This window comes from the organism of the source record quoted next, unplaced genomic scaffold (genome assembly GCF_019419815.1).
Source record: "Pyrus x bretschneideri cultivar Hongxiangsu unplaced genomic scaffold, Pyrus_bretschneideri_v1 Contig37, whole genome shotgun sequence".
NCBI lineage: Eukaryota > Viridiplantae > Streptophyta > Magnoliopsida > Rosales > Rosaceae > Pyrus > Pyrus x bretschneideri.
Window position 1 is genome coordinate 37227 of NW_025999690.1, and position 24219 is coordinate 61445.

The window sequence follows — 24219 nt, forward strand, 5'->3', positions numbered from 1 at the left end:
ACTTATAATTACTAATCATAAGAAGCCCTCTTCAATTTCAGGTGATGTTCCAACATAAATTGCATGAAATTGCTTGTTTAAATACCCTAATGGTCACGAATCATCAGGACATTTAAATAGTTTAAACACGACGATTAATTATTCAAAGCAAGCATGCATCCATTCATAAGCAAATTAATAAAATCACATATTCATGCTCAAACTCATGGCCTCACCCAAGCAAAAGGACTAGTTATGTATAATCATAATAAAAAGTAAAGAAAATATCATTAATTAGAAAAAGGATTGAAAACACATTGTAAGTAAGAAATCTGAAATTCTGCAAAGCTTTGCTAAGTTCTCTCAATGTCACGCTGAGAACCCTAATGGTTAAATAGCTTTATTTGTACTACTACAAATTAAATTCCTTCCTAGATAAGGTCTTCTAAAAACTAGGAAATATAATAGTAAAAGGATAAATTAAAAACACAATACAAATCTAACAAGGAAATCTGTCCAGCAGAGAAATAGCCACGTTTATGGACCTTCAGAGCTCCAGAAACAGGCCCAAAGCGACTTGAATTAACGATTAGGACCTCCTCGTTAAGTTCTAAGAAGAGCCCAAGTCCAAAATCCATCATCTTCTAGCCCAAAAGTTGCAAATAAGCTCTGCAACCCAATCTGCCAACACCGCGCTGGGTATATAACATATGCTTGTGTGTATGTATACCCTGTGTATAATTCACTGAAAGTTGTATGTGCATATAAAATTATATTTTCAATGTATGTGCATATAATACATTGACAGTTGTATTTTCAATGTATTTTCAAAGTTGTATAATTACTGAAAATTGTAGGCACTTTATTTGGTCAGTGTATGTGCATATTATACCCTTGATTTGGAAAAATTTTGGCATCTTATGTTGGTATTTATTGTTGTAGGCTTCGGCCCGGGACCATGTAGAGGATCTAATGATTTTGCATTTTTCTAATGAAAATGTTAACAACTTTCTCATTTGAACATTCTTTTTCAACATTCTTATTTATCCTTTTCATCCTACAATTTTGCGCAACGATGAAACCGTCGATTTCCTAGATCATCGTATAAAGGTCATCGTTGTAAAAGATTAACTAAACCCAAATCGTTTAGTCATTACTTGATTATCCAACAAGCGTGGTGTTGCATACAACACATTTGTGCACCAGATGATGTGTAACATTTTATACCATGTAAAATTTTACTGCAATTATTTATCAAATTTCAACTTGAATTTAACTCCAAATTTGGTTGGTGCCGCATTGTTTAGTGTACGAATTTGGTGACAAATTTGGTGTTCCACCCTTCATCCAATAACTAGACAAGCCATATTTTCTAGTAAAATTTGAAATTGTAACATGGATCAACAATTAAACGATTACATTTGATAATTTTTTCGTATTTAATTGTTTAAATGGTAACCTAAAAAATTGAAAGTTCTGATCATTAAAAAATATTTCAATAATGCAAAGGAAATTGAAAAAAAAATAGCAAAACAAAGTTCAAATGGGAAGGTTGCTATCATTTTATCTAAGAGTTGTTAATCTCAAAATTGGAGATGATTCCTAAATTATGTATTGTTGTGATATACATTCTAATGCATGTGTGATTGTGTAAATCCTAAGTAGAAATAAATTAGGAATCTTTCAGAATCTAGAAGATCTTTCTTATTAAACTTTGTATTACTTGGAGAGCAAGTTTCTCTCCTCATTATTACTATAAATAAAGGCACAAGATCTAGGGAATAATTCACTGAATTTCTCAAGCATATTCTCCATCTCACTTTCTCTCTTGCTGAACAACTTCTCATTTCCCTCAGTAAAATGTAGGCCATAACATGTTATCAGCACACTCTTGACATTACACTAAAGAGAATTTATTCATCTTCATTCAGAGAAGTATTATGTTTCAATTATTATTATTTGGTTAAATTTTTTATTTTATTGAACCCATTAGACATGTGAAATGAAAGTTTACTGACGCCCTGGTTAGAAGATGAGATCACATGATAGAGGTTCAGGGCCGAAAGGGTAGAGGAAGACCTAGAAAGACTTTGGAAGAGACTCTAAGAAAAGACTTAGAGTACTTGGATCTAACAGAAGATGTGACATAGAACCGAACGCAATGGTGTTCTAGGATTCATATAGCCGACCCCACTTAATGGGAAAAAGCTTTGTTGTTGTTGTTGAATTCATATACTTTTATTGATTCAATTTATTTTTCTTGTGTTGAACGTGATACAAGCTTTGAAGATGGAAAAGACGAAATCTGAAAGGGATCCTACAAACCAATTCATCAATATTATAATGCAATCAAGGTTCCCCGTGCTTTGAATTGCTTAAATCGACCCACATGAAGCCCCACTGAATTTAGGCCATGGGTCTTGGATCTCTTCAGCCCAGTTGGGTCGATCCAGTAGCCTCATGCCTTCTTTTGGGCTGCTAATGTTTTTGTGCCCCTGTTTTGGGGTATTTTTTTTGAAAAAAAAAAAAAAAAAAAAGTTTTTCAGCCCAGTTTTGGGTTTGTGGCTCCGTTGTGATTTTTAGCCCATTTTTATATGATGGCCAACAGCACAATCAATCAATAATTTTTTTTTCCTCAATGAACCCTTTTTTTTTTTCCTTAATGAACCTGCAGATCAGAATGAAAAAATATATACATTTTTTTTTCGGGCCTATTTGTTAGCCCACATGAAAAACTACCCCATTTAATGAGGAGTTGTTTTTCATTTTTTTTCTTTCTTACCCAATTTAGGCCTTGGTTTTGTAGATGCCACTTCTCTCTTTCTGACCCGCAGCCCAGTTGATTAAAATAATATTTTTAGACCTGAAGCTCCATACTTTATACGATCATTCTCTATACTTTCACAAAGGGTACCAAAGCTACCCACAAATATTATATTTGTTTTCAATTGCTTTATATATATATATATATAGATATTATATATTATCTTGTATATATTGCATTTGTTTGTAGTTGTTATGAACTTGAAGTTCATAATTTCGAACCCAAAATTTTGGAAAAGTACTATAGAACTTGAAGTTTCGGAAAAGTGTCATAGAACCTGAAGTTTCTTAGCACACACACCACTCATGTTGAGACTTGAAGTTCTCTAGGATTGATCTGTTGAAACAAAAACATGTCTTAGAACCCAAGTGTTCTAATTTAATTGCTTATGGAGATTTTATTTCCCAAAGCACCAATCACAATATTGTTCCTTTGATTCAGCGAAATATTGAACCGTAACAAGTTTAATTTCTTTGATTTGGAAATTTCGAATAGAAACTACTTTATATGGATACAACTATGGTGTGGAAGAACTGAATAAGCATCCGCCATGTGCCTGAAGCATTATAAATGGAAGTGCCTCACCCAAGGATTCCGTGGCTCTTTGACTCGTTCTTAAAGACTGTTCCAATAATGAAAAGATGATCTATCGCCCGAAGCAAGACATGATTGAAGCCTTTTACGTCCATGAATAGGTACAATCTGAAGTTTATATCGGATCGAATTTTGACTGGAGAAAATTTTTCTCGTCCTTCTACTCCTCTATATTGCCCTTGAAGTAGCAGTATAGAGAGAAGAAGTTTCCAAACTCTCGGATCTGATTACTACCAAAATTGTGAGAGAAAGGTACCTAATGATTCGACTGGAGGTACTGAACGGTATAGACCCAATTTGGCTAAAGTATACCGAATAGTGGTACCCTACTTCGATAGGGATTTACCAACATGCATACTCCAAAAGGTATGATTTGCTTTGGCAAACGTGTACCAAACAGAAGCCTCCAATCAGGGCCTGCCAAGGGGTGGCATCACGCTAGAATGGTGATCCTTGGACTTAAGACCTAAAAGTTCAAAGAATAAAGACAGTATTCTCAAATCTTAACCCTGCAGTATCTACTTCCATTTTGACGGAAGAGATTTATATATAAATCTGATTGTGGTGAAATTAGATGTCTAGTTTTATACGTTAACTTCATACCTAATGACCCCTCTAACAACCCTTTTAGGCTTATCCACCTAATTGTGGGGCATGGCAGTATTCTATGTTGTTCAATGGTACTAATTTTACCGTAAGCGAAGCCTTATATTCACTTCATTTCGGAGGAACACTTTTGAGGTTTAAGGATATTCGAGATAACTATTACCATATTGAAACCAATGTAGAAAATGGAGTAAAATTCCTCTAGCTTCCTAGGAATTTATTCAGAAGCATATTCTAGAGAATATGGTGTAAGGTTGTGAGAATCAATGGCTATGATTTATTGCTTTATTGGCAATCAATTAATTTGGTCAATGAGTTAATTTGTATTGAGAAAATTATGGAATCTCGTTTTAGTTAAGATTTGAAGTCTTTATTCCATGCAACTACTCAAGAGGCCTTATTTAGTTAGATAAGAAATCAATATTAATTAGGACTCTAATGTCATCCTATGATTTGACCAATCTCCACTAATCAGTAATAGGCTGGATTAGGGGAGTCTTTTCACTATATAAAGGCAATCCCTGTGTAAACACGAAAAATTCTTGAAACAAGAATACGTGTACAAAATATATATTGTATTAATTAATGATTTTGGGGTTACAATCTCTTTGTAATTTGATCCTCTGATTCGATCTCTGTAAGGTGTTGATTTGTGGATGTGCGATTGATCCAAGGGTCGTCGAGGCTTGATCTTGGATGAATAGTTTGAAGTTTCTTCAAGGGCCGTTGGAGCTTGATCTTGAAGGTTGAGGGAAGTTTCTTCAAGGGGCCTTCAGGGCTTGATCTTGAAGGTTGAGGGAAGTTTCTTCAAGGGGCCTTCAGGGCTTGATCTTTGAAGGTTGATGAACGGGTCTTCAAGGGGCTTTTGGGCTTGATCTTGAATAATGGTTGTGCGGATTTCTTCAAATGGCTTTTGGGCTTGACCTTGAAGGTTAATGGATGACGAATTTTCAAGGGCTTTTGGACTTAATCTTGAAGAACGATTGGATGTGTGGATTTGTTGAGGTTGTTGATCCAAAGGGCCGTTGGGGCTTTGATCTTAGGATGAACGGATGATGAACGATGAACACTTTCTTCAAGGACCGTTGGGGCTTGATCTTAAGTTGGTGGAAGTTTTTCAAGGGGCTTTTGGGCTTGATCTTGAATAATGGTTGTGTGGACTTCTTCAAGGGCTTTTGGGCTTGATCTTGAAGGTTGATGGATGAGCGGATCTTCAAGGGCTTTTGGGCTTAATCTTAAAGAACAATTGGATGTGTGGATTTGTTGAGGTTGTTGATCCAAAGGGTCGTTGGGGCTTGATCTTAGGATGAACGGATCTTCAAGGGATTTTGGGCTTAACCTTGAAGAACGATTGGATGTGTGGATTTGTTGAGGTTGTTGATCCAAAGGATCGTTGGGGCTTGATCTTGAGTTGGTGGAAGTTTTTCAAAGGGCTTTTGGGCTTGATCTTGAATAATGGTTGTGTGGACTTCTTCAAGGGCTTTTGGGCTTGATCTTGAAGGTTGATGGATGAGCGGATCTTCAAGGGCTTTTAGGCTTAATCTTGAAGAACAATTGGATGTGTGGATTTGTTGAGGTTGTTGATCCAAAGGGCCGTTGGGGCTTGATCTTAGGATGAACGGATAATGAATGATGAACACTTTCTTCAAGGGCCGTTGGGGCTTGATCTTGAGTTGGTGGAAGTTCTTCAAGGGGCTTTTGGGGCTTGATCTTGAAGGAGGATTTGACGAAGAATGAAGAGTGCTTTCTTGATCCTTCGGGATTTGCTTGAGAGCTTTAGAGTTTCAAGGCTTCAAGGTTTTGGTGTGATGTAAATTCCTCTCCTTTCCTCTTGATGGAGAAAGCTATTTATAGGCCAAGAGAGTGAATCACCACCATCCATTTTTGGTGAAATGAGTGGAGTTAGTAGGTGAAGTAAATGTGTAATGTAGGTGAAATAAGTGTGTGAGGTTGGTGAAGTAAGTGGGAGTTGTAGGTGAAATGAGTGTGTGATGTAGGTGAAATAAGTGTGTGAGGTTGGTGAAGTAAGTGGAAGTTGTAGGTGAAATGAGTGAAGGTTGTAATTTTAATACATTGGTCAACATTTATTTCACTGAAATTTCAATGTTTACAAATACCCCCACTTCAAATCGCGTCGTATATATGTGCTTGTCACGTGTATAAGATGCGTTTTGAAGTCCCTTAATGTAGATGTCGATCTAAGGGTTGTCAAGGCTTGATCTTGAATTGGGCTGGAAATTTCTTCAGAGGGCCGTCGGGGCTTGATCTTGAATTCAACTGGAAGGTTTTCTGGTTTCCTCCAATCGTTGATTTTCCACAGGCTTAATCTTGAACTGGGCTGGAGGGTTTTTTGGTCTCCTCCAAAGGTCTGAACTTACTCCTTCTATCTGGAGTTGAATTTGATTCAAGGGTGGTGAACACTTGATTTTGAATTAGACTTGTGATTTCTTCAAGGGCCATTGAGGCTTGATCTTGAGTGAAAATAGGACCATGAGCGGTTTCAGGATTCAGACACATGGCAGGCAAGCACGAGGTGGAGGTGATGACCTGTTTCTTTGTTCAATATTTCCAATTCATATTGAAGAGGGTTAAAGGATGAATCAGCATGTGCAGTTGTTGTGTTTGCTGACGATCCACAAGATTGATGTTTCATTGTCACTCATCTTAGTTGTTCTCCAGGCGAATGTGGTATCTTCTCTGGAAGTGTATCAACCGTTGAAGATGACTACTCGAGAGCAACGCTAGGTAAGCAATCAGGGAATAGATTCCAGGCAGTCGGTTCCAAATCGAAAGACTAATTCCAAGTGCCGGCTGATTGCTCTCTTTCTCTTTGCCCGGCAGGTAAGAACAAGGACAAAGGAAATGACATGGAGAAAGCATGATATGAGATACTTTTGCTTTTGAAGAAGTATTGGCGATTTAATAACGTCGCGCAGCGAGGCTTTGCTCTTTAGCGATGGCGCCAGCAGAGGGTTGTTGAGGCTTCTCGAGCTCTTTGATTAGAACAATGATGTCAGGCTTGGATTTCACTTAAATTCCTCTGTCTGGATGGTTCTGCAGGGGAAGGCGTCGCGCTCCGGCAATTTGTTCTAGCTTCTTGTACCGCATTCTTCTTTGCTTGTTTCTTTTACATAGTTGAGGTGGTGTGCAACCCTTTGCCTTTAAATGGTCTTTTAGGGCATCACTTATCAACAATTTATCCATGCTTGGCAGCTTCAGTGTAAAGAGCCGACACTCCGTCACCTGTCCTGAAGTATGCGCTGAGGGAATTCAAGACTCACCAACAGTTGAAGATGAGCACTTGAGAGCAACGCTAGGTAAGCAACCAGGCAAAGGTTCTGGGCAATCAGTTCCAGATCGGAAGTTTGATTTCGAGTTCCGACTGATTGCTTTCTTTCTCCTTGTCTTGGAGGCAAGAGCAAGGGCAAAGGAAAAGATAGGGAAAAAGCATGATATGAGATACCTTTGCTTTCGCCCTTGATGATATGAGATACTTTTGTTTTTGAAGAAGCAGCGAATGAATCAGCACATATATTTGTTGCGCTTGTCTCCACATGCTCCGATCTACCGTTTCCTCTTGCCTTATCTGTACTCCAGGCATCTGATATTTTCTTTTGAGGTACATCAATAGTTGAAGATGAGTATTTGAGAGCAGGGTTGGATAAGCAATCAGGGAAGGGATTCTAGGCAGTCGGCTCCAAACGGGAAGCTTGATTCCAAGTGCCGACTGATCTCTCTCTCTCTCTTTGTCTTTCAGGGAAAAACAAGAACAAAGGAAAGGGCGGGGGTAAAGGCATGCTATGAGATACTCTTGCTTTCAACCCTAATGATATGAGATATGTTTGCTCTCGAAAACTTGGTTGAATAGGTGTTCTCAAGGGAAGAAGAAAACTGAGCATATTGAGAGGTTTTGGTTGCAGCTACATTCTCGGCCGAGAAGAAGAGTCATGCATTTTTGGATGTATGTCTTGCCATGAATGTTGACATATATAGGAATTTTAATGGCAAGTAGTAGTGCGGGTGCGGCTTTGTCACCCACGCTTGTCGCCAAAAGTGTGGTAGTTGGGATAATGACTTTCACGCGTTTTCAACTTTGTCAGAGATTTTTGACAAAGTTGCACGCGTTATCTGAAAAGCTGAGATTGGGTCTGAAGAGCGTTGACGAACTTTACGCAGGAAAATCCGGCTTTTAAGATTTGAAGAGTGGCGTCTCTTCGATTTTTTTTTTTTTAATTGGTGGTTGTGTTGCCTCTCATTTTATAGAGGTATCGATCACATCCAACATGCACACTTTGAAGATTACCTGCTCGTGAAAATCGTCTCCGGTGTATTTTCTTTTAGATTTTACTTCATCCTACCCTTTTCTTTTAACATCTTTGAAAATGGCTAACCCATCTGACATTTGCTTAAATTTGAGTCTCAGCGGTGATACGGGTGCGCCGCGTCAGGGTAATATATGATGCCCGTCTTTCTTATCTTCTAATGGCCTTTTTACAGGTGAAGACTCTGTGATAAAGGATGCAACAACAGCTACAATACTAGCTAGGAACCTCCTCACTCCTAGAGATAATAGGCTGCTTTCAAGATGGTCAGATGAGTTGGCCGTTCAAGAGTCCCTAGCTCTCAGTGTAAATGTGCGGGCTCTGTGTCCAACATGGGCCAACGCCTACTTGCTCGAACCCGTCAAGTTGAATCATTGACGGCGGAGGTGGAAAATCTTAGACAAGAGATCAAACAGCTTAAGCGCGAGAATAATGATTTGTACATGCTTGCAAATAATTATTCGACAAGCATGAAGAGGAAGCTTAATCAGCTGCAAGAATCTGAAGGTCGAATTCAAAGTGACCGTCAAAGGTTTGTGGCTTTTTTTCAGAGGCACCTTTTGCCTTCGTCATCTAGCGTTCAACCAAGTATTGAGGCCTCGAATAATCTATCTTCGATGCCTCCCGCTCCTGGAGTTTTGCCAAGTAGTGGGGCTTCACGTGAGCAACCTTTGTGAAAGCTCCCTTTTTTTTCTTTTTTTTTTTTTTTTGGTACGCATTTGTAATTTCTCGAAGATATCAATAGACATGCTTTATTTCATTTAGCGCATTGTGTTAAGTACAAACAAAATATATTAAGATGTGTTACTTCCTTCCTCTTTTTTTTTTTTTTTTTAAATGATACTTTTGGAAGCTGGTGCCGTGCACCATCCTTCCCCTATTTTCTTCTTTTCAATGATTCTGTCGCCACCATCTCTTTTCCTTTTTCTTCTTGATTTGCTAACAGTAGCTTGCACCTTTTTTTTTTTTTGTGTGCATGTACATTGTTCTGATGACGAGTATGGTAGATCGGCACTGCTGGGTTCCTTGCTGCACCGCATGCAGACTTTATTTATTTATTTATTTATTTGCAGTCATCTTATTACATTCTTCACTGCATGCAGATTTCTATTCGCACAGTCATCTCATTACATTCTTCACTGCATGCAGATTGCTATTTGCACAGTCACTGCAACATTATTTGCACAATCATTGCACTTCATTCGCTTCTCTGGGTTCATGTGCACATATATATATATATATATGTATGTATTTATATGGGATCGAATCGTCACTGCACAACCATTGCACAGCCACTGCATTGCTTGCTTTCTTGCATCCCAACTGCCCTGTCCTGTAATCCTGCGCTGCCGATAACTGAGTATTCTTCCTTGCATGCTATTTCCTTGAAGAAGTTGAGTCCAGATGTTAGAGCTCACCAGCTTGCTGCAATAGACTTGTCACTAACCCAAGTCCGGTCTTCTCAGCAAGCTGCTTTGGGAGATTATCAAGCCACAGAGACTTCTTTAGCTTCCGTCCAGGTACGTCTAGATACGTTGATACTAGAGCAAGAACAGCTGGGCATCGAAACATCAAAACTTGAAAGTGTTCTCGGGGAGCATGGAGCTACACTTTCTCAATGCCAAAAGGAGATTTCACGCCTAGAACAAGAGAAAGGCATGGCTATGGAATTGCCCATCTTGTCTCTCACCGAGGTAGAGACTTTGAAGACTTTGGAAGGCTTGCTTGAAGATCGCCTTTGTAGTTTTAGGGACATAGTTTTCGAGTAGTGTCTTCTGCCTTTTTTTTTTTGTAGTCAAACTTTTTCCTTTAAAGAAATAAAATGTTTGCATTCTTGAATTTGCTCTTTACTCTTCAAGGTGTTTGTGTTTTTTGTTGATGATGTGACTGTACTTGAAGTTTTGAAGTTTCAAGTTGCCTACGTACCCTTGGTTGAGGAGGGATCAAGTCATGACGTAGTTCAAATGAGTGATCGTTTTTTTTTTTTTTTTATGATTTTAATGGTGATTTTGATGATGATTTTGCTGTACACAATTTACACTCTTGTGGGCCAAGAGCATTTGGTGCCGTTTGCAGTTTCAGCTCGTGCAAGCAAGGAGCGTTTGGTGCCGTTTGCAGTTTCAGCTCGTGCATGCAAGGAGCGTTTGGTTGTCGCCTTTTAGGCTCGTGCGAACGAGGAGCTTTTTGAATTTGTCAAACGATCTTAGAGAGGTATTCCCTGCAATCTTCATAGCAAGGGGTCTTGACCGAGTGATTGAAGAAGTCTTTGGGGAAGAATTTGTGCATCGTGATGGCAACGGACGATCTTTGTGTCATAATTTCATCATTCTCAACACTTTCATGTAGCTTTGAAGGTTGACGGTAGCTGCTTTGCCCTCTTTCCGATTGGTGAACTTGTGGAGGAGACGTATGTTTCTTGTGCATTTTCTTTGGAGTGACATAAGTCCATCCTTCAACTTCACTTGACTTGACTGACATGGTTTTGGAGTATGCCCCCAGCGGTTGAGGTGAAGATTTTGACTTGAAAGAGCCAGAAGTGACGGTGGTATAGTTTGACTTCACCATATCATTAAGATCTAGCTCGATGATCCCTTTCTGAGCCAACTTCATGATGAGATCTTTTAGCACAAAACACTTTTTCGTCGGATGACTAATGAAGCGGTGGAATTTACAGTACCTTGGACTGTCAGAACGGTTCATATCTTCCGGCCGTTTGCACTTAGGTAGGTCGATCACCTTTTTGTGAAACAAGTCTTTCAACATGGCAACCACGTCAGAGTCGGAGAATGGATAAGTTTTCTCCTCAAGCTCCTTCAAAGTGCGTCTACGTATCTCTTGATCACGAAAGGCTTCGGTTTGAATCGCCTTGCCTCGTGTATGGATTTTGACTAGAGTTGTGTTGATCGTCATTGCTTCCTTGGTGGGTTTCCACGCAGCCTTATCCACCTTTGGCCCCTTTGTCATTCTTGTAGTCGGCGATCTGTTCTTTATTCCTATGACGGGTGATGCTTAACTCCATATCATGGGCGCGGGTGGCTAACTCCTCAAATGTTCGTGGTTTGATGCCTTGAAGGATGTAGTGTAGTCCCCACTGCATGCCTTGAACGCACATCTCAATGGCGGAGGTTTCAGAAAGCTGATCTTTGCAATCCAGGCTTAATGAACGCCATCTATTGATGTAGTCGATGACAGGTTCATCATTCCACTGGTTTGTACTGGTAAGCTCCAGCATGCTCACAGTGCGACGAGTGCTGTATAAGCGGTTGAGAAATTCCCTTTCTAGCTGATCCCAACTGTTCATAGACTCGGGTTCGAGGTCGGTGTACTAGTCAAAGGCATTACCTTTCAGAGAGCGCACAAACTGTTTGACGAGGTAGTCTCCCTCCGTCCCAGCATTGTTGCAAGTTTCGATGAAATGGGTGACATGTTGCTTTGGGTTGCCTTTTCCGTTGAACTGCATGAATTTTAGGGGCTGATAACCCATTGGCATCTTCAAAACATCAATCTTCTTGGAGTAAAGCTTTGAGTACAGTACTGAGTCATGTGAGCTTCCTTCGTATTGTGTCTTGATGGTGCTTGCGATCATCTCTTGTAGCTGCTGGATAGAGAGAGATCCTATGAACGCCGTTGCTTGGTCTAGCTTCAGCTTCTTTTCGACTTTCTCTACTGGAGGCTCTTCTTCTTTGTTGACTTCTTTCTTTAATGGACCAACATTTGGGTCGACTTTCACGTCGAACCGCGCATCTAGTTGGTTGATGAGTGCGGCGATCTGCAAATCCTTCTCTTCCACAGTCCGTGTAAGCTTTGCAATTGCTTCGCTCATTTGAGCCAGTTGTTCTTCAACAGAGGTGACGCCGATGGTCATGACTTGTGCAACCAATAGACACGACTTTCCTTCAGACATTCAGAGTGCTGATGAAGAACCCCATTGGCCATTTTGGGGTGTCATCTTGTGCGCCTTAATAGCATGCTTTGGTGCCCCCAGCAAGGTCAGGTTGATGACCGACTTGCGCATTTGATGCTGCTCTTGCTTGCTTAGCAGTATCAACTTTGCAGCGGCATGTTGAGGAGTGGTTGTGGCACCAATGGATGCTCCATTTGTGGCGGAAGTGCTCATGCTTCTTCCCTTGGTGGTTACAAGAACGGCTTTTCCCTTGCTTGATGCCATTGATTTTGGAGGTGTGCTTTGGTTTTCTTGAACGGAGAAAGAGATGAGAGGTAGAGATTGTCCCACCGGGCGTGCCAAATTTGTAAACACGAAAAATTCCTGAAACAAGAATACGTGTACAAAATATATATTGTATTAATTAATGATTTTGGGGTTAGAATCTCTTTGTAATTTGATCCTCTGATTCGATCTCTGTAAGGTGTTGATTTGTGGATGTGCGATTGATCCAAGGGTCGTCGAGGCTTGATCATGGATGAACAGTTTGAAGTTTCTTCAAGGGCCGTTGGGGCTTGATCTTGAAGGTTGAGGGAAGTTTCTTCAAGGGGCCTTCAGGGCTTGATCTTTGAAGGTTGATGAACGGGTCTTCAAGGGGCTTTTGGGCTTGATCTTGAATAATGGTTGTGCGGATTTCTTCAAATGGCTTTTGGGCTTGACCTTGAAGGTTGATGGATGTCGGATTTTCAAAGGCTTTTGGGCTTAATCTTGAAGAACAATTGGATGTGTGGATTTGTTGAGGTTGTTGATCCAAAAGGCCGTTGGGGCTTGATCTTAGGATGAACGGATGATGAATGATGAACACTTTCTTCAAGGGCCGTTGGGGCTTGATCTTGAGTTGGTGGAAGTTCTTCAAGGGGCTTTTGGGGCTTGATCTTGAAGGAGAATTTGACGAAGAACGAAGAGTGCTTTCTTGATCCTTCGGGATTTGCTTGAGAGCTTTAGAGTTTCAAGGTTTCAAGGTTTCAAGGTTTTGGTGTGATGTAAATTCCTCTCCTTTCCTCTTGATGGAGAAAGCTATTTATAGGCCAAGAGAGTGATTTTTGGTGAAATGAGTGGAGTTGGTAGGTGAAGTAAATGTGTAATGTAGGTGAAATAAATGTGTGAGGTTGGTGAAGTAAGTGGGAGTTGTAGGTGAAATGAGTGTGTGATGTAGGTGAAATAAGTGTGTGAGGTTGGTGAAGTAAGTGGGAGTTGTAGGTGAAATGAGTGTGTAATGTAGGTGAAATAAGTATGTGAGGTTGGTGAAGTAAGTGGAAGTTGTCGGTGAAATGAGTGAAGGTTGTAATTTTAATACATTGGTCAACATTTATTTCACCAAAATTTCAATGTCTACACCCTGCTTTCACAAAATACACTTTCCATTTCGAGCAAACCCTATTATTGTTGGAATACATCCATTTGTTGAAAGTAAAAGACTCTTTTCAAAACCCTAGTAGTCATGGCCTTTTCTTATTCCTTCTCGACATATAAGTTTATCTTTTTCATGTTAATTTGGTTTATCATTTTAGTGATTCTAATGTCTTGTTGTTTTTAAGAGTTTAGAAATATCTTCCAGATGGAATGTTTGCCAATGGATTACAGCCATTCAGGCCCATTATATGGCCAACCAGAAGTTTGGGATTCCAAAGGAATTTTTGCTGTGGCACAAACATTTGGGACATCCAGGATGATCCATGATGCGCCATATAGAGCATCCCTTTACCAATAGTAAAGACATTGTTCATGGAAGCGTACATTGCCAAGCATGCTCACCGATCTTCACTATGCAAACTATTTACCCCTAACTACTAAGATCATTAATAGGCAAGCCAATTCCTCAACACTATAACGATCCTTACGGATCCTCCACTTTTTTCGACAATGGATTCAATGGAATATTTGTGAACCAATTCAACCAAAATGAGATGAGTGTGTGGATAACATTACCCACTAGTTACCTTAGTAGTCACTTTTGACTACATCTTGATGTCTCAAATCTCTATCACATATTTGTGATTTTGAATTTTTATAATGAAACTATTAACAACCTTTCTCATTTGGACATTCATTCTCAACTTTCTTATTTATCCTTTTCATCCTACAATTTTGCACAACGATGAAAACTATCTATTTTCTAAATCATCGTATAAAGATCATCGTTGTAAAAGATTAATTAAATCCAAATCATTTTAGTCATTAATCGATTATCCAACAAGAGTGGTGCTACATACACCACATTTGTGCACCAAATGATGTGTAACATTCTCTACCATGTAAAATTTTCCTACAATTATTTATCAAATTTCAACTTGATTTAAAGTACAAATTTGGTTGGTGCCGCATCATTTAGTGTACGAATTTGATGCATAAATTTGGTGTATCCCCTTCATCCAATAACTAGACGAGCCACATTTTTTTAGTTAAAAATTGAAATTACGACATGGTTCAACAATTAAACGATTGCATTTGATAAGTTTTTCCTATTTAATTGTTTAAATGGTAACCTAAAAATTTGACAATTCTGATCTTTAAAAAATATTTTAATAATGCAAAAAAAATTTTAATCTGAAAATTGGAGGTGGTTTTCTAAATTATCTATTGATTTTTAGTTTAAACTCGCAGGAAATTTGTAATTAACTACCAACAATGACAGAGTGAGAAATTATTTTTCAAATGCCCAATATTTGAACTTTTTGAATACCGTTAGCTTTATGATCAAAATATTTAATTTAACAAATTTATTGTTTGACAAAAAAAGTCTAATATTTAAGTGAATACTGCTACTTAGTACTACGGTCTAATGATATTCCTTTTCATTAGTAAGTGAGAGATCTTAGATTCGATTCTGTCAAAAACGAATTTGAATGACATTATTACTAACCTATTGTGAGATTAAATCTATCCATACTTTTTTCTTAATGTAGATAATATTATTTCTTAAAAAAAAAATGAATACTTTATGTGTCATATAATAAATAGAGACACACAAAAGATAAATGGTTTTCTCCACTTATAAACACCTCTCGAAAAACCCTAAACTTGAAAAAATCTGTCCTAACGTGCAAACAGGAATGCTGGTGCAGGTAGGCAGACATTACTGGTCCCTAAAAAACTGTCGATTTCAAGTTCACGGACACGTGCCCTTCCTCAAAGTCTTTTGCATCACAGAACGAAAAGTCCAATGTGGGTAGTTGTCTTCGTGTCAGCAATGTCCTCACCTCTCAGCATTTTCTGTCGCACAGAGACCTCTCCCCTGTGTGATGTAACATTATTACACACACCCTTTGTATACGTGTCCCAATTTGGAGAAAAAGCAAAAGCATTTCCCACACAACACAAGAATCTCTCTCCTCCTCTCCCTTTCTCTCCTCTCTCTCTCTCTCTCTCTCTCTCTCTCGGAGCCAGACAACCCTCCGTTGCCCCAGGAACCAGAGAGAAAAACAGCAAATTTGGCTGAGGGAAAGAGGAGGGTTCTTCAATCTTCACTCACTGACCATGGATTTCTGATTAGTTAGCCTCATCAGCTTCAGCTGGTAAGAATTTGAACCCACTAATTTATTATTTTTTGCAGTTTTTTTTTTTTTTTGTTAATTTTGGCTAGGAACTGATTAAGATCATGTATTATTAGCAAACCCAGATGATGTTCTGTCTCTGTAGAATCTGTTGTGATGGTTGTTGATGATTTGGGGTTGCCTGTGTTTCTTGGAATAAGGTGGAGAAGAAGGAGAAGAAATGTAAAGCAGACAACCTCAATTTATTTAGATTAGGTTGAGTTGTCTTAGATCCAGGAAAACCCAAGTTTTGTGTGAAAAAAAGGTTTCACCTTTGTCCGGGTTTCTTGTGATCTTGTAGGGTTGGTCTCCTTTTTCCTAGGTTGTTTCTCAAGAACCCTTTTTCTTTCTCTTGTTGTATTTATAGAAAAAGGTGAGACTGCTGTAATTTTCATGTGCTTATGTGGATATCTAAAGGTTGGTGGTGAGGATAGGGTTTTGGTTTTTCGTGGCTGATTCTCCGCCAGAAGGGGAAGAGTTTGGTGAGGTAAGAACCCTATATAAGAAACTCGATTCACCGGTGAAGTTCTATCACTAGGAGCTTATAGATCCCTTGTTTCTCAAAAGATCTGATTGCCCCATTTCATTTTGCTCATTGTTTTGCGGAAGTGGGGATATTGACCGAAATTAGGAACTTCCCTCCGATTTGTTGCTAGAAATTTACCCCATGTGATTGAAGGTAAATGTCAAATGTTACAAAGATAAGGAAATTGATGGAAGACATGTCTCCAGCAGTTGCAGTGACTCTTAGTTTAGGTAATTCGATATGTGATAGTTCTGGAATTGGAGCCAATGTGGAGTTCACATGGCTAAAGCTTGTAACAGACGCGGGAAATTTGTCTACGGATTCCTCTAAGGTGGTTTCTTTAGAGTCAGTCTCTTGCAGTAAAGGAAGTTCCGATGATATTGACAGCAAAGTTAGTGTGGTTCCTGTGCCATCACAAGACGATGATGGTGGAAACACTTCTGTTGCTAATGATATCATGGTTCAAGAAAGTGAGGAAGAGGAAATCTTAGCCTTTAGATATGATACTAATGGAATTGTTGGTGAAGAATTGTTGACGTTAGAGATGGGGTCTGCGATAAGCTTGCCAGATGCTGTGGAGATGGGAAAAGTTGGTGAAGGGAATATTGTTGCAAAAGCTATCGTCTTGGTAGAATCAGCTGTTGGGAAAATGGCTTCTGGGGTTGTGGCAGCAGTAAGCTCTGCTTCTGAGTTATCAGATAAATCTGAATTAACAACCTCTACGGTACTTATCCAGTCAACTGGTGAGAAGGTTGTCAGTAAAGCAGGCATCCGGAGTGTTTTTGAGCTGAACTGTATTCCCCTCTGGGGTTCTGTATCAATTTGTGGAAGACGATCTGAAATGGAAGATGCATTTGCAGCTGTTCCTCGGTTTATCAACATTCCAATTAAAATGCTTGTTGGTAGTCAAGTGTATAATGGAATGAGCCAAAGTTTGACCCACCTAACCAGTCACTTTTTTGGCATTTACGATGGCCACGGTGGCCCTCAGGTGCGCCTACTCTGTATATTTTATTTGATTCATTCAAGTTAACGTGTATTCTGATACAATGGAATGTATTTGGGAAATATTTATCTGATTTATATCATTCAACAATTTCACATTTTTATTGTGCAGACATATTGGTAGTTAATCAAACTCTTAACTGTTAGCTATATTAAATAGCATTGCGGTGGCAACACATGGTTCTTTACGTCAATCTGTTTGATCATTTTCCAGTATTTAGATCAGTTCATGAATGTGTTCTTGCATATACACAACAGAGTACAAACATTTGGCTCATTATCTTCATCGGTGGAAAATGATTTGAGTTCTGTCTCCTCGTGCAGGTTGCTAACTATTGTAGTGAGCGGCTCCATTTGGCTTTAGCTGAAGAGCTTGGAGGCATTAAGGATGACTCGGGTGATGGGATTATGGTAGAAACTCAGCAGGTGCAGTGGGAGAAAGCATTCACTAATTGTTTTCAGAGGGTTGATGATGAGATTGGAGGAAAAGTGAGCAGAGGCATCATTGAAAGCAACGCTGATGCTTCTGAAGCTAACTTTGAGCCTGTTGCCCCAGAAACCGTTGGGTCTACAGCTGTCGTTGCGTTAGTTTCGTCATCCCATATTATAGTTGCAAACTGTGGTGATTCAAGAGCAGTTCTATGTCGTGGAAAACAAGCAATACCATTATCAGTCGACCATAAAGTAAGCATGTGTTTATGGCTTACTGAAAATTTATCTTGTTTTAGAAACCAATCTCCTTTTATTTATTTGCATTTTCTTTTTTGTTATTGTTCCCAGCCAAACAGAGAAGACGAATATGAAAGGATTGAGGCATCTGGTGGCAAGGTAATACAGTGGAATGGACACCGTGTTTTTGGAGTTCTTGCAATGTCAAGGTCCATTGGTACGTCTATACTTACCCTGATACTGTAAACTTTCTTATATTTATCCAATCGAAAAGATATAAAATAGGGGTGTGCTATCCACACACCTTTTCACTTCTCACACATCCTCTTAATTTTCGGCCGTCGGATCAAATGAATTGAAGAAGATCAGAGATAGAAATTAATAAGGGGTGTGTGGGAAGTAAAAAGGGTTGTAACGATTTACCATGCGTGTTCGCAATATGTATGAACATTCAGTTGCTTGTCTAGTCTTGTCAACAAATGGATTACAGTTTTCTATTAGCATTTCCCATCTATATGTTAATAATGAGCTTAACAGCGTTGTACTCTTCTTATCGACCTACAGGGGATAGATATTTGAAACCGTGGATAATTCCAGAACCAGAAGTCATGGTTGTCCCTCGAGCTAGAGACGATGAATGCCTTATTTTAGCTAGTGACGGTCTATGGGATGTTATGACGAATGAGGAAGCTTGTGAAGTGGCTCGAAGACGCATTCTGCTGTGGCACAAAAAGAACGGGGTTACACCTGTTGCAGAGAGGGGAAAAGGAGTTGATCCAGCAGCTGGGGAAGCTGCTGCCTACCTTTCAACCCTAGCCCTCCAGAAGGGAAGCAAGGACAATATCTCTGTGGTTGTGGTGGACTTGAAAGCTCAAAGGAAGTTCAAGAGCAAAACCTAAAATTCGGAGGGAACTATTCACCCCGCGACGAATGGTTTTGGCTCTCCCCGTACCATCTGAAAAATCTGTAGACAGCGTGGTCCAATCGTTTTCTCGTGGGCTCAAATGTGTGTACAAGTATAAAAATCTGTGTTTACTATGTACTACTTCTGTAGAAACTGTAACGCAATGCCATGTGTTTTTCTGGTTTGTGCCGGAGTTCTAGATACCGGTTGTGTGAAAATGTGCTTGCTTTGCGTGTATTTTCGGATTTGTTTCGGTTCTGAGGCCTCTCTCATTTCTTTTGGAGACCCATCTTAATTTCAACTTATCCACTCTCCCTCATCACTCAAGGTTCACACCTAGGTTGCACGGACGCTTCAAAACTCCCAAATGTCGGTGTGTCAGACACGCTCCGATCACAGCTTGGACACGGTCAAGACATCGCAGGGGCCTTTTGTAAAATCTTAAAAACATTATGGGGGCAGTTTTGGAAATATAAAAACTAAGATCCAAAAGAGTTTCCTACCTGAACCTAATTTGTTGCTTAATTTTATTTAGGAAAATGAGTAGTAATTAAATGTGAATTCGAAGTATTGTTTTTAATATGAAATATTTATTATATTTTAATCGCTATGTCCGTGTTTTTATTTTTTGAGATTTGTCGTGTCACCGTATCCGTGTTCGTGTCTATGCAACATAGGTTGACACCAAGGACTTTGACTCCTAGTTACTTTAGAGACAATATGCCAATTGGAAATTGGAGCATTTGTCCCCTCAACTTTGGTCTTTGTACCAAGAGTTTTGAATATTAGTTTCTAAATTTGTCACAACCTACAGCAATGGTCTTTTTCTTTTTTAGTACAACCGTCGGATATTGCATACAAAATAAAGGGTTTAAAGTGAAGAAATGGAGATGATAACATAGTTAACCAAAAAGACCATTGCTTTGCTTCACATTGTGATAAATTCAGGATAAAAGCCACGGATTTCCAGTTCAAGACCATTGCTCCGTTTAACTGTCATGCCTAAAGGAGCACACTGCAATAAGATTCAACAATTAAATCTCTTTCCAGAAAATCAGAAGGCCAAACTTTGTAAAATTAGTGCCAGACAAGCACAGTAAAATCCATGCGTGCAGTCGAAACAAAAGAACAAAGATACAACGAAGCAAATCATCTCTTGCCCTTCTTCTGCCTCCGCTGCTCTTGTGGAAATTTCAGAGGGACGGGAAGGGTCGCAACTGGTTTTCCATTTTTCTTAGTCAACTTGCAACCCAGGTTCTCGTAATGATCCTTCACATTTGCTTCACCCATTCTCAGATCCTTTGCTATATCTGTCAACTCTGTCTGGAATGCGTCCACATGAAGAGTGAGCACCAAGACATAACTAATGAGAAGATTTGTTTTCTCCCTTGATAGGGTTTGCTTTCTTGAACCCGCCGCTGGATCAAACATATTAAGAAACTTATTGCGTAGACTGCTTGGGATTCTGTGGCCCTTTGCAGAGGAAACACCATCCATGGTATACTGATCTTTGAACTTTATAAGATGCGTAATATATGTGCAAATGCAAGCAAGCTTAAACTTCTCCTCTTCAACCTACAAGCATAGACAACACATCAAAGAAGATTAATGTTCTGTTTTCTCACCGTGAAAATGAAACGAGAAAAGAGGGAACATCATAACGTTTTAGCTCATTCTAGATTAAATGGGGAGGTTCCACTATTGCAGTTGTTAGGACATTTACAGGAAAACATCAACGGATGAAATACAAAAGATAAACTTTGCAGTTACTAAAGTTTCTTAGTATCAACATTAGAGCAGCACGAGAATCAAATTTAGGAACTTTCAATGGCAAGATATGTCCATTCATGTATATCATGCAGAAAAGTGGTACCATAATTTTTGGCGTTAAATTCAAGTAATGCTAAAGTAGAAAAATAACAGTTCATGCAATATAGCATTTTTCATTTTATATTAGCCTTTTTCCCCTCCAAGTCTTGAAATTGCAATCGACTGAATGATTCGCTATGCTTATAGAACAGAAAAGATGTTCAGGCTTATGCAAGACCTTATCAATGAACTTAGCATTATTCTATAATAGTGTAATGGCAAATCAATGAACTTAGGATTATTCTATAATAGTGTAATGGCAAATCAAAGTATATTTTCTTCACTAATATGCTCTCAGACACTAGAAGCCATTTTTGCATTCTTACCCGAATATTCTTCAACTTCTGGATTTTATTGAGTACAAAATTTGGGTAAGCATCCCATTTAACTTCATTTCCGCCTTGCAATTTATTATAAATATCTTGGACGTCATCCCACTCTCCTGTGATGATGATCTTGTCTAGTGGATAAGCCTCCTTGGGAGTTGTGGCAGATTCGTTAAATGGTGGGATATGGCGAGAGCTTTGGGCTTCAGCGCTTTCAAGAGCCTCCTTGTTTACCACAAGATGTTTAATTTTGGCATCCAAATCCTTTAGAGAATCAGGACCGTCTGCTTGCTTCAAGGACTGCATTTTCTTACTCTGCAATGTTATAGGAAATTCAATTAACATGGTACACTCAGCTTGATATATAGTATTGTACAGGAACTCCCAGACAGTCCCAGTTGCAACTTGCAAGTATCTTGAACCACACGTAGCCCAAGCTACTACCTCTACCATGTCTTTTTTGCTGAACTAATGCATCAACATTTTCGACTTTAGATAAAAGGAATACTGAGAAAGGTACCCTCACCAACATTATAGCTACCCAATGGTTATTTCTTGTCATTATATTGAATTCTTTTTCATTCCTCTTCAACCCTTGATCTATTAAGTTTAAACTCAACACTAGCCTCTAACATTGCAAAGAAGCTCTCTAACTGAACTAGAAAAAATCTCAAAGCAGTCATACAGAAAACACTCAATAACGTGGGAACCTAAAACAAATATAAACATTGCTCATACATATGCAGCAAAACACGAAGTTATTTAAATACTTCATATGTTTTCTCAAAACAAGCAGACTGGTTACCGCATAATGCATTAACTTTTGAAGAATAAAGTCGAAGCAAATTCTATGTTAGTTATGTACATGTGCACAAATTCTAATGTATCTTACTCGATTCAAGTACAAGTTCTAATGTTTTCTTAATAGACGCAAGGATTTTCCGCCATACCTCCACCACCACCCCATCATCATCAGAAAATGTTTGTGCTGATGCCTTACTTGTAAGCTCAAATAAATAAATAAATAATATAATATAATAGGGTCTTACCTCCCTAATAGACTTCTTTGTTCCATACAGATTATGTAGCTGCATCTGCTTCTCTGCCTTCTCTTGTGCAGTTAGTTCTCCCACCGCTGAAGTTGCAGGTTCCATATCAGAGTAGTTATACCCTCTAACTTTTGGTTCTAATCTAAATATCTGAAATTTTACATCCCAAGTAAGCTTATCAGCATTCCTTGCAAAGCAGAAGCAATGATAAATACACACACAGATTCACCTTATATTCCATTGGACCGAAGCGTAAATGTGAGATTATATACATTCATATAAACATATATAACAAATATGAATTAAACCCGAGATTTCAAATCGGACTCTTTGCAATTTTAATAACCACAGTTCCATTTCAGAAGAGCATTCAGTATACAATCCAATAACTATGCTCGTCATACTCAAAATAATAATAAGGTCCCCAACTTCTCGAATTACAAACCCAAACCAGAGCGAAAACAAAAGCAATGCCTCTGATGAAATGTTTCTCAGCAATGAAACAAACAAAACACAAATGTCAACTTCATGCCAATGCTTTTTCAATGCATCATTACGTCAATACATCAATACATCACCGAAATCAAACAAATCAAAACGAAAATGAAACAAACTATTAAAGTCGACCAGCCACCGGAAATTAACCCAACAAAAAACGAACAGTCCCAAAGCAATTACCTTGTTAGAAACAATAGGTACAATCTTCAGAGTCTGAGTGGCCTTATCAAGAACACCAAGCGCATAATTGCAGTACTGGTCACTCGTGGCCGCACCAGTATAGCTAGTCCCGACAAAATCAACATTGGTCCCATCCGGATGCATCACAAGCTCGACCCGTTTGGCTCGGTTGGCGTTCCGAAAGAGCCCGATTTTGGTCGAATTGGGGTCTGGCTTCTTGGTGGGGTCGAACCCAGATGAGAAATGGGCCACTATAGGTGGGGTTTTCTCTGGGTTTTCCGGGTAGACTTGGACGGCGGCTTGGACGGTTGGAATGGTTGGTACGGTGGCTTTCTTCGTCTTCCTCTTCTTGTGCTTGTGCTTCGGCGTCGATGTGTCATGGTTTTGGGTTAATTGGGACTTGGTGTCTTCTGCGTCGGATTCCATCTGTTCAGAGAGAGAGCCGTCAGTTTTGGAAGTGGCCTGCTGGTTTTGGAGGTTGATGGAAGAGGGAGTCGGAGGGTGGAGAGTGGGGGAGAGAGGGCTGCCGTCGTTTGGCGAGTTTATAAGTGAGGGTTTTTGTAGGGTTTTTTAATTTTTTTAATTTTTTGGCTATTGGTACCGAAATTGACATAACTCCTTATTTTGCTCTAGAGATTTAAAATCGATAAAAATTGTCATCCATGATTAATTATTTTGGTCATTTTGTAAAAATTATCAGTTAAATAAAGGCTAAAATGATCGACAAAAAAAGAGAGGCTAAAATGACAAAGTTATCATTATTCTTATAAACAATTGGTCAAAGTGATTAAACAAAAATTGAGGGTATTTTTATTATTTTCTTTCTTATCTAATAGATATTTTTTTACGAAATGACCAAAATGATTCATGTGAACAAACTCAGAGACTACTTCTATTGATTTTAAATCTCAGAGATCAAAATAATGCGTTATGTCAATTTCAGAGATCATTTTGGATAAAAAAAAAAAAAAAACCTTTCTATATTTAAATTGGAGAATATTATACAAAACATCTTAATTTGAATGATTTATTGTCTGCATCATCGTCTAAAGTAGTTCTTTATTTGAAGAATGTTTAGTCATTTATGCTTGTTAAACAAGTTGGCGGTTATTATAACAAATAACATGCTCATGATGTACATGTTGAATATATAAGTTTTACCTCTAGGAATTGAGAAAATAAAATTCAATATATAAGTACATAGTTCCATTCCTAATAATACTGAGGTCTTTTGTCATAAAACCTAACACCTAGCAATAGGTGGTTAAGTCGGAACAATACCAGTATGGTTAGGAGTAGGCTAATGGCCTGTCTCTCTAAATATTTGACAATGAGAAAGAGTCTCTATATTGAACAAATTTTTTTTAAAGTTGTTTTTCAGACAATGATGAT

The 24219-nt window shown here is 38.8% G+C and overlaps 2 protein-coding genes across 5 annotated transcripts; one reads left to right on the forward strand and one right to left on the reverse strand.

The window, feature by feature from the left end:
• The first annotated feature begins 15561 nt into the window (after positions 1-15561).
• LOC103946520 (protein phosphatase 2C 16) lies at positions 15562-19142 on the forward strand. Of its 4 annotated transcripts, none has more exons than XM_018647296.2 (6): positions 15562-15783; positions 15879-16288; positions 16411-17318; positions 17657-18016; positions 18113-18218; positions 18566-19142. In XM_018647296.2, the coding sequence occupies exons 3-6, from the start codon at positions 16485-16487 to the stop codon at positions 18898-18900; spliced, it is 1635 nt and encodes a 544-aa protein (XP_018502812.2). In that variant the 5' UTR covers positions 15562-15783; positions 15879-16288; positions 16411-16484; the 3' UTR covers positions 18901-19142. The 4 variants fall into 4 exon arrangements, with proteins under 4 accessions (XP_018502812.2, XP_048419854.1, XP_009355512.2 ...); XM_048563897.1 differs by having other exon boundaries at positions 16169-16288; XM_009357237.3 differs by having other exon boundaries at positions 15888-17318.
• Positions 19143-19954: 812 nt separating this feature from the next.
• Positions 19955-23354, reverse strand: LOC103946519 (DNA-directed RNA polymerase I subunit rpa49-like). The gene is made up of 4 exons (XM_009357231.3): positions 22828-23354; positions 22150-22299; positions 21101-21415; positions 19955-20480 (listed from the first exon to the last, which is right to left on the reverse strand). Exons 1-4 carry the CDS (start codon positions 23251-23253, stop codon positions 20055-20057), a joined length of 1317 nt encoding a protein of 438 aa, XP_009355506.2. The 5' UTR covers positions 23254-23354; the 3' UTR covers positions 19955-20054.
• Positions 23355-24219: the final 865 nt, after the last annotated feature.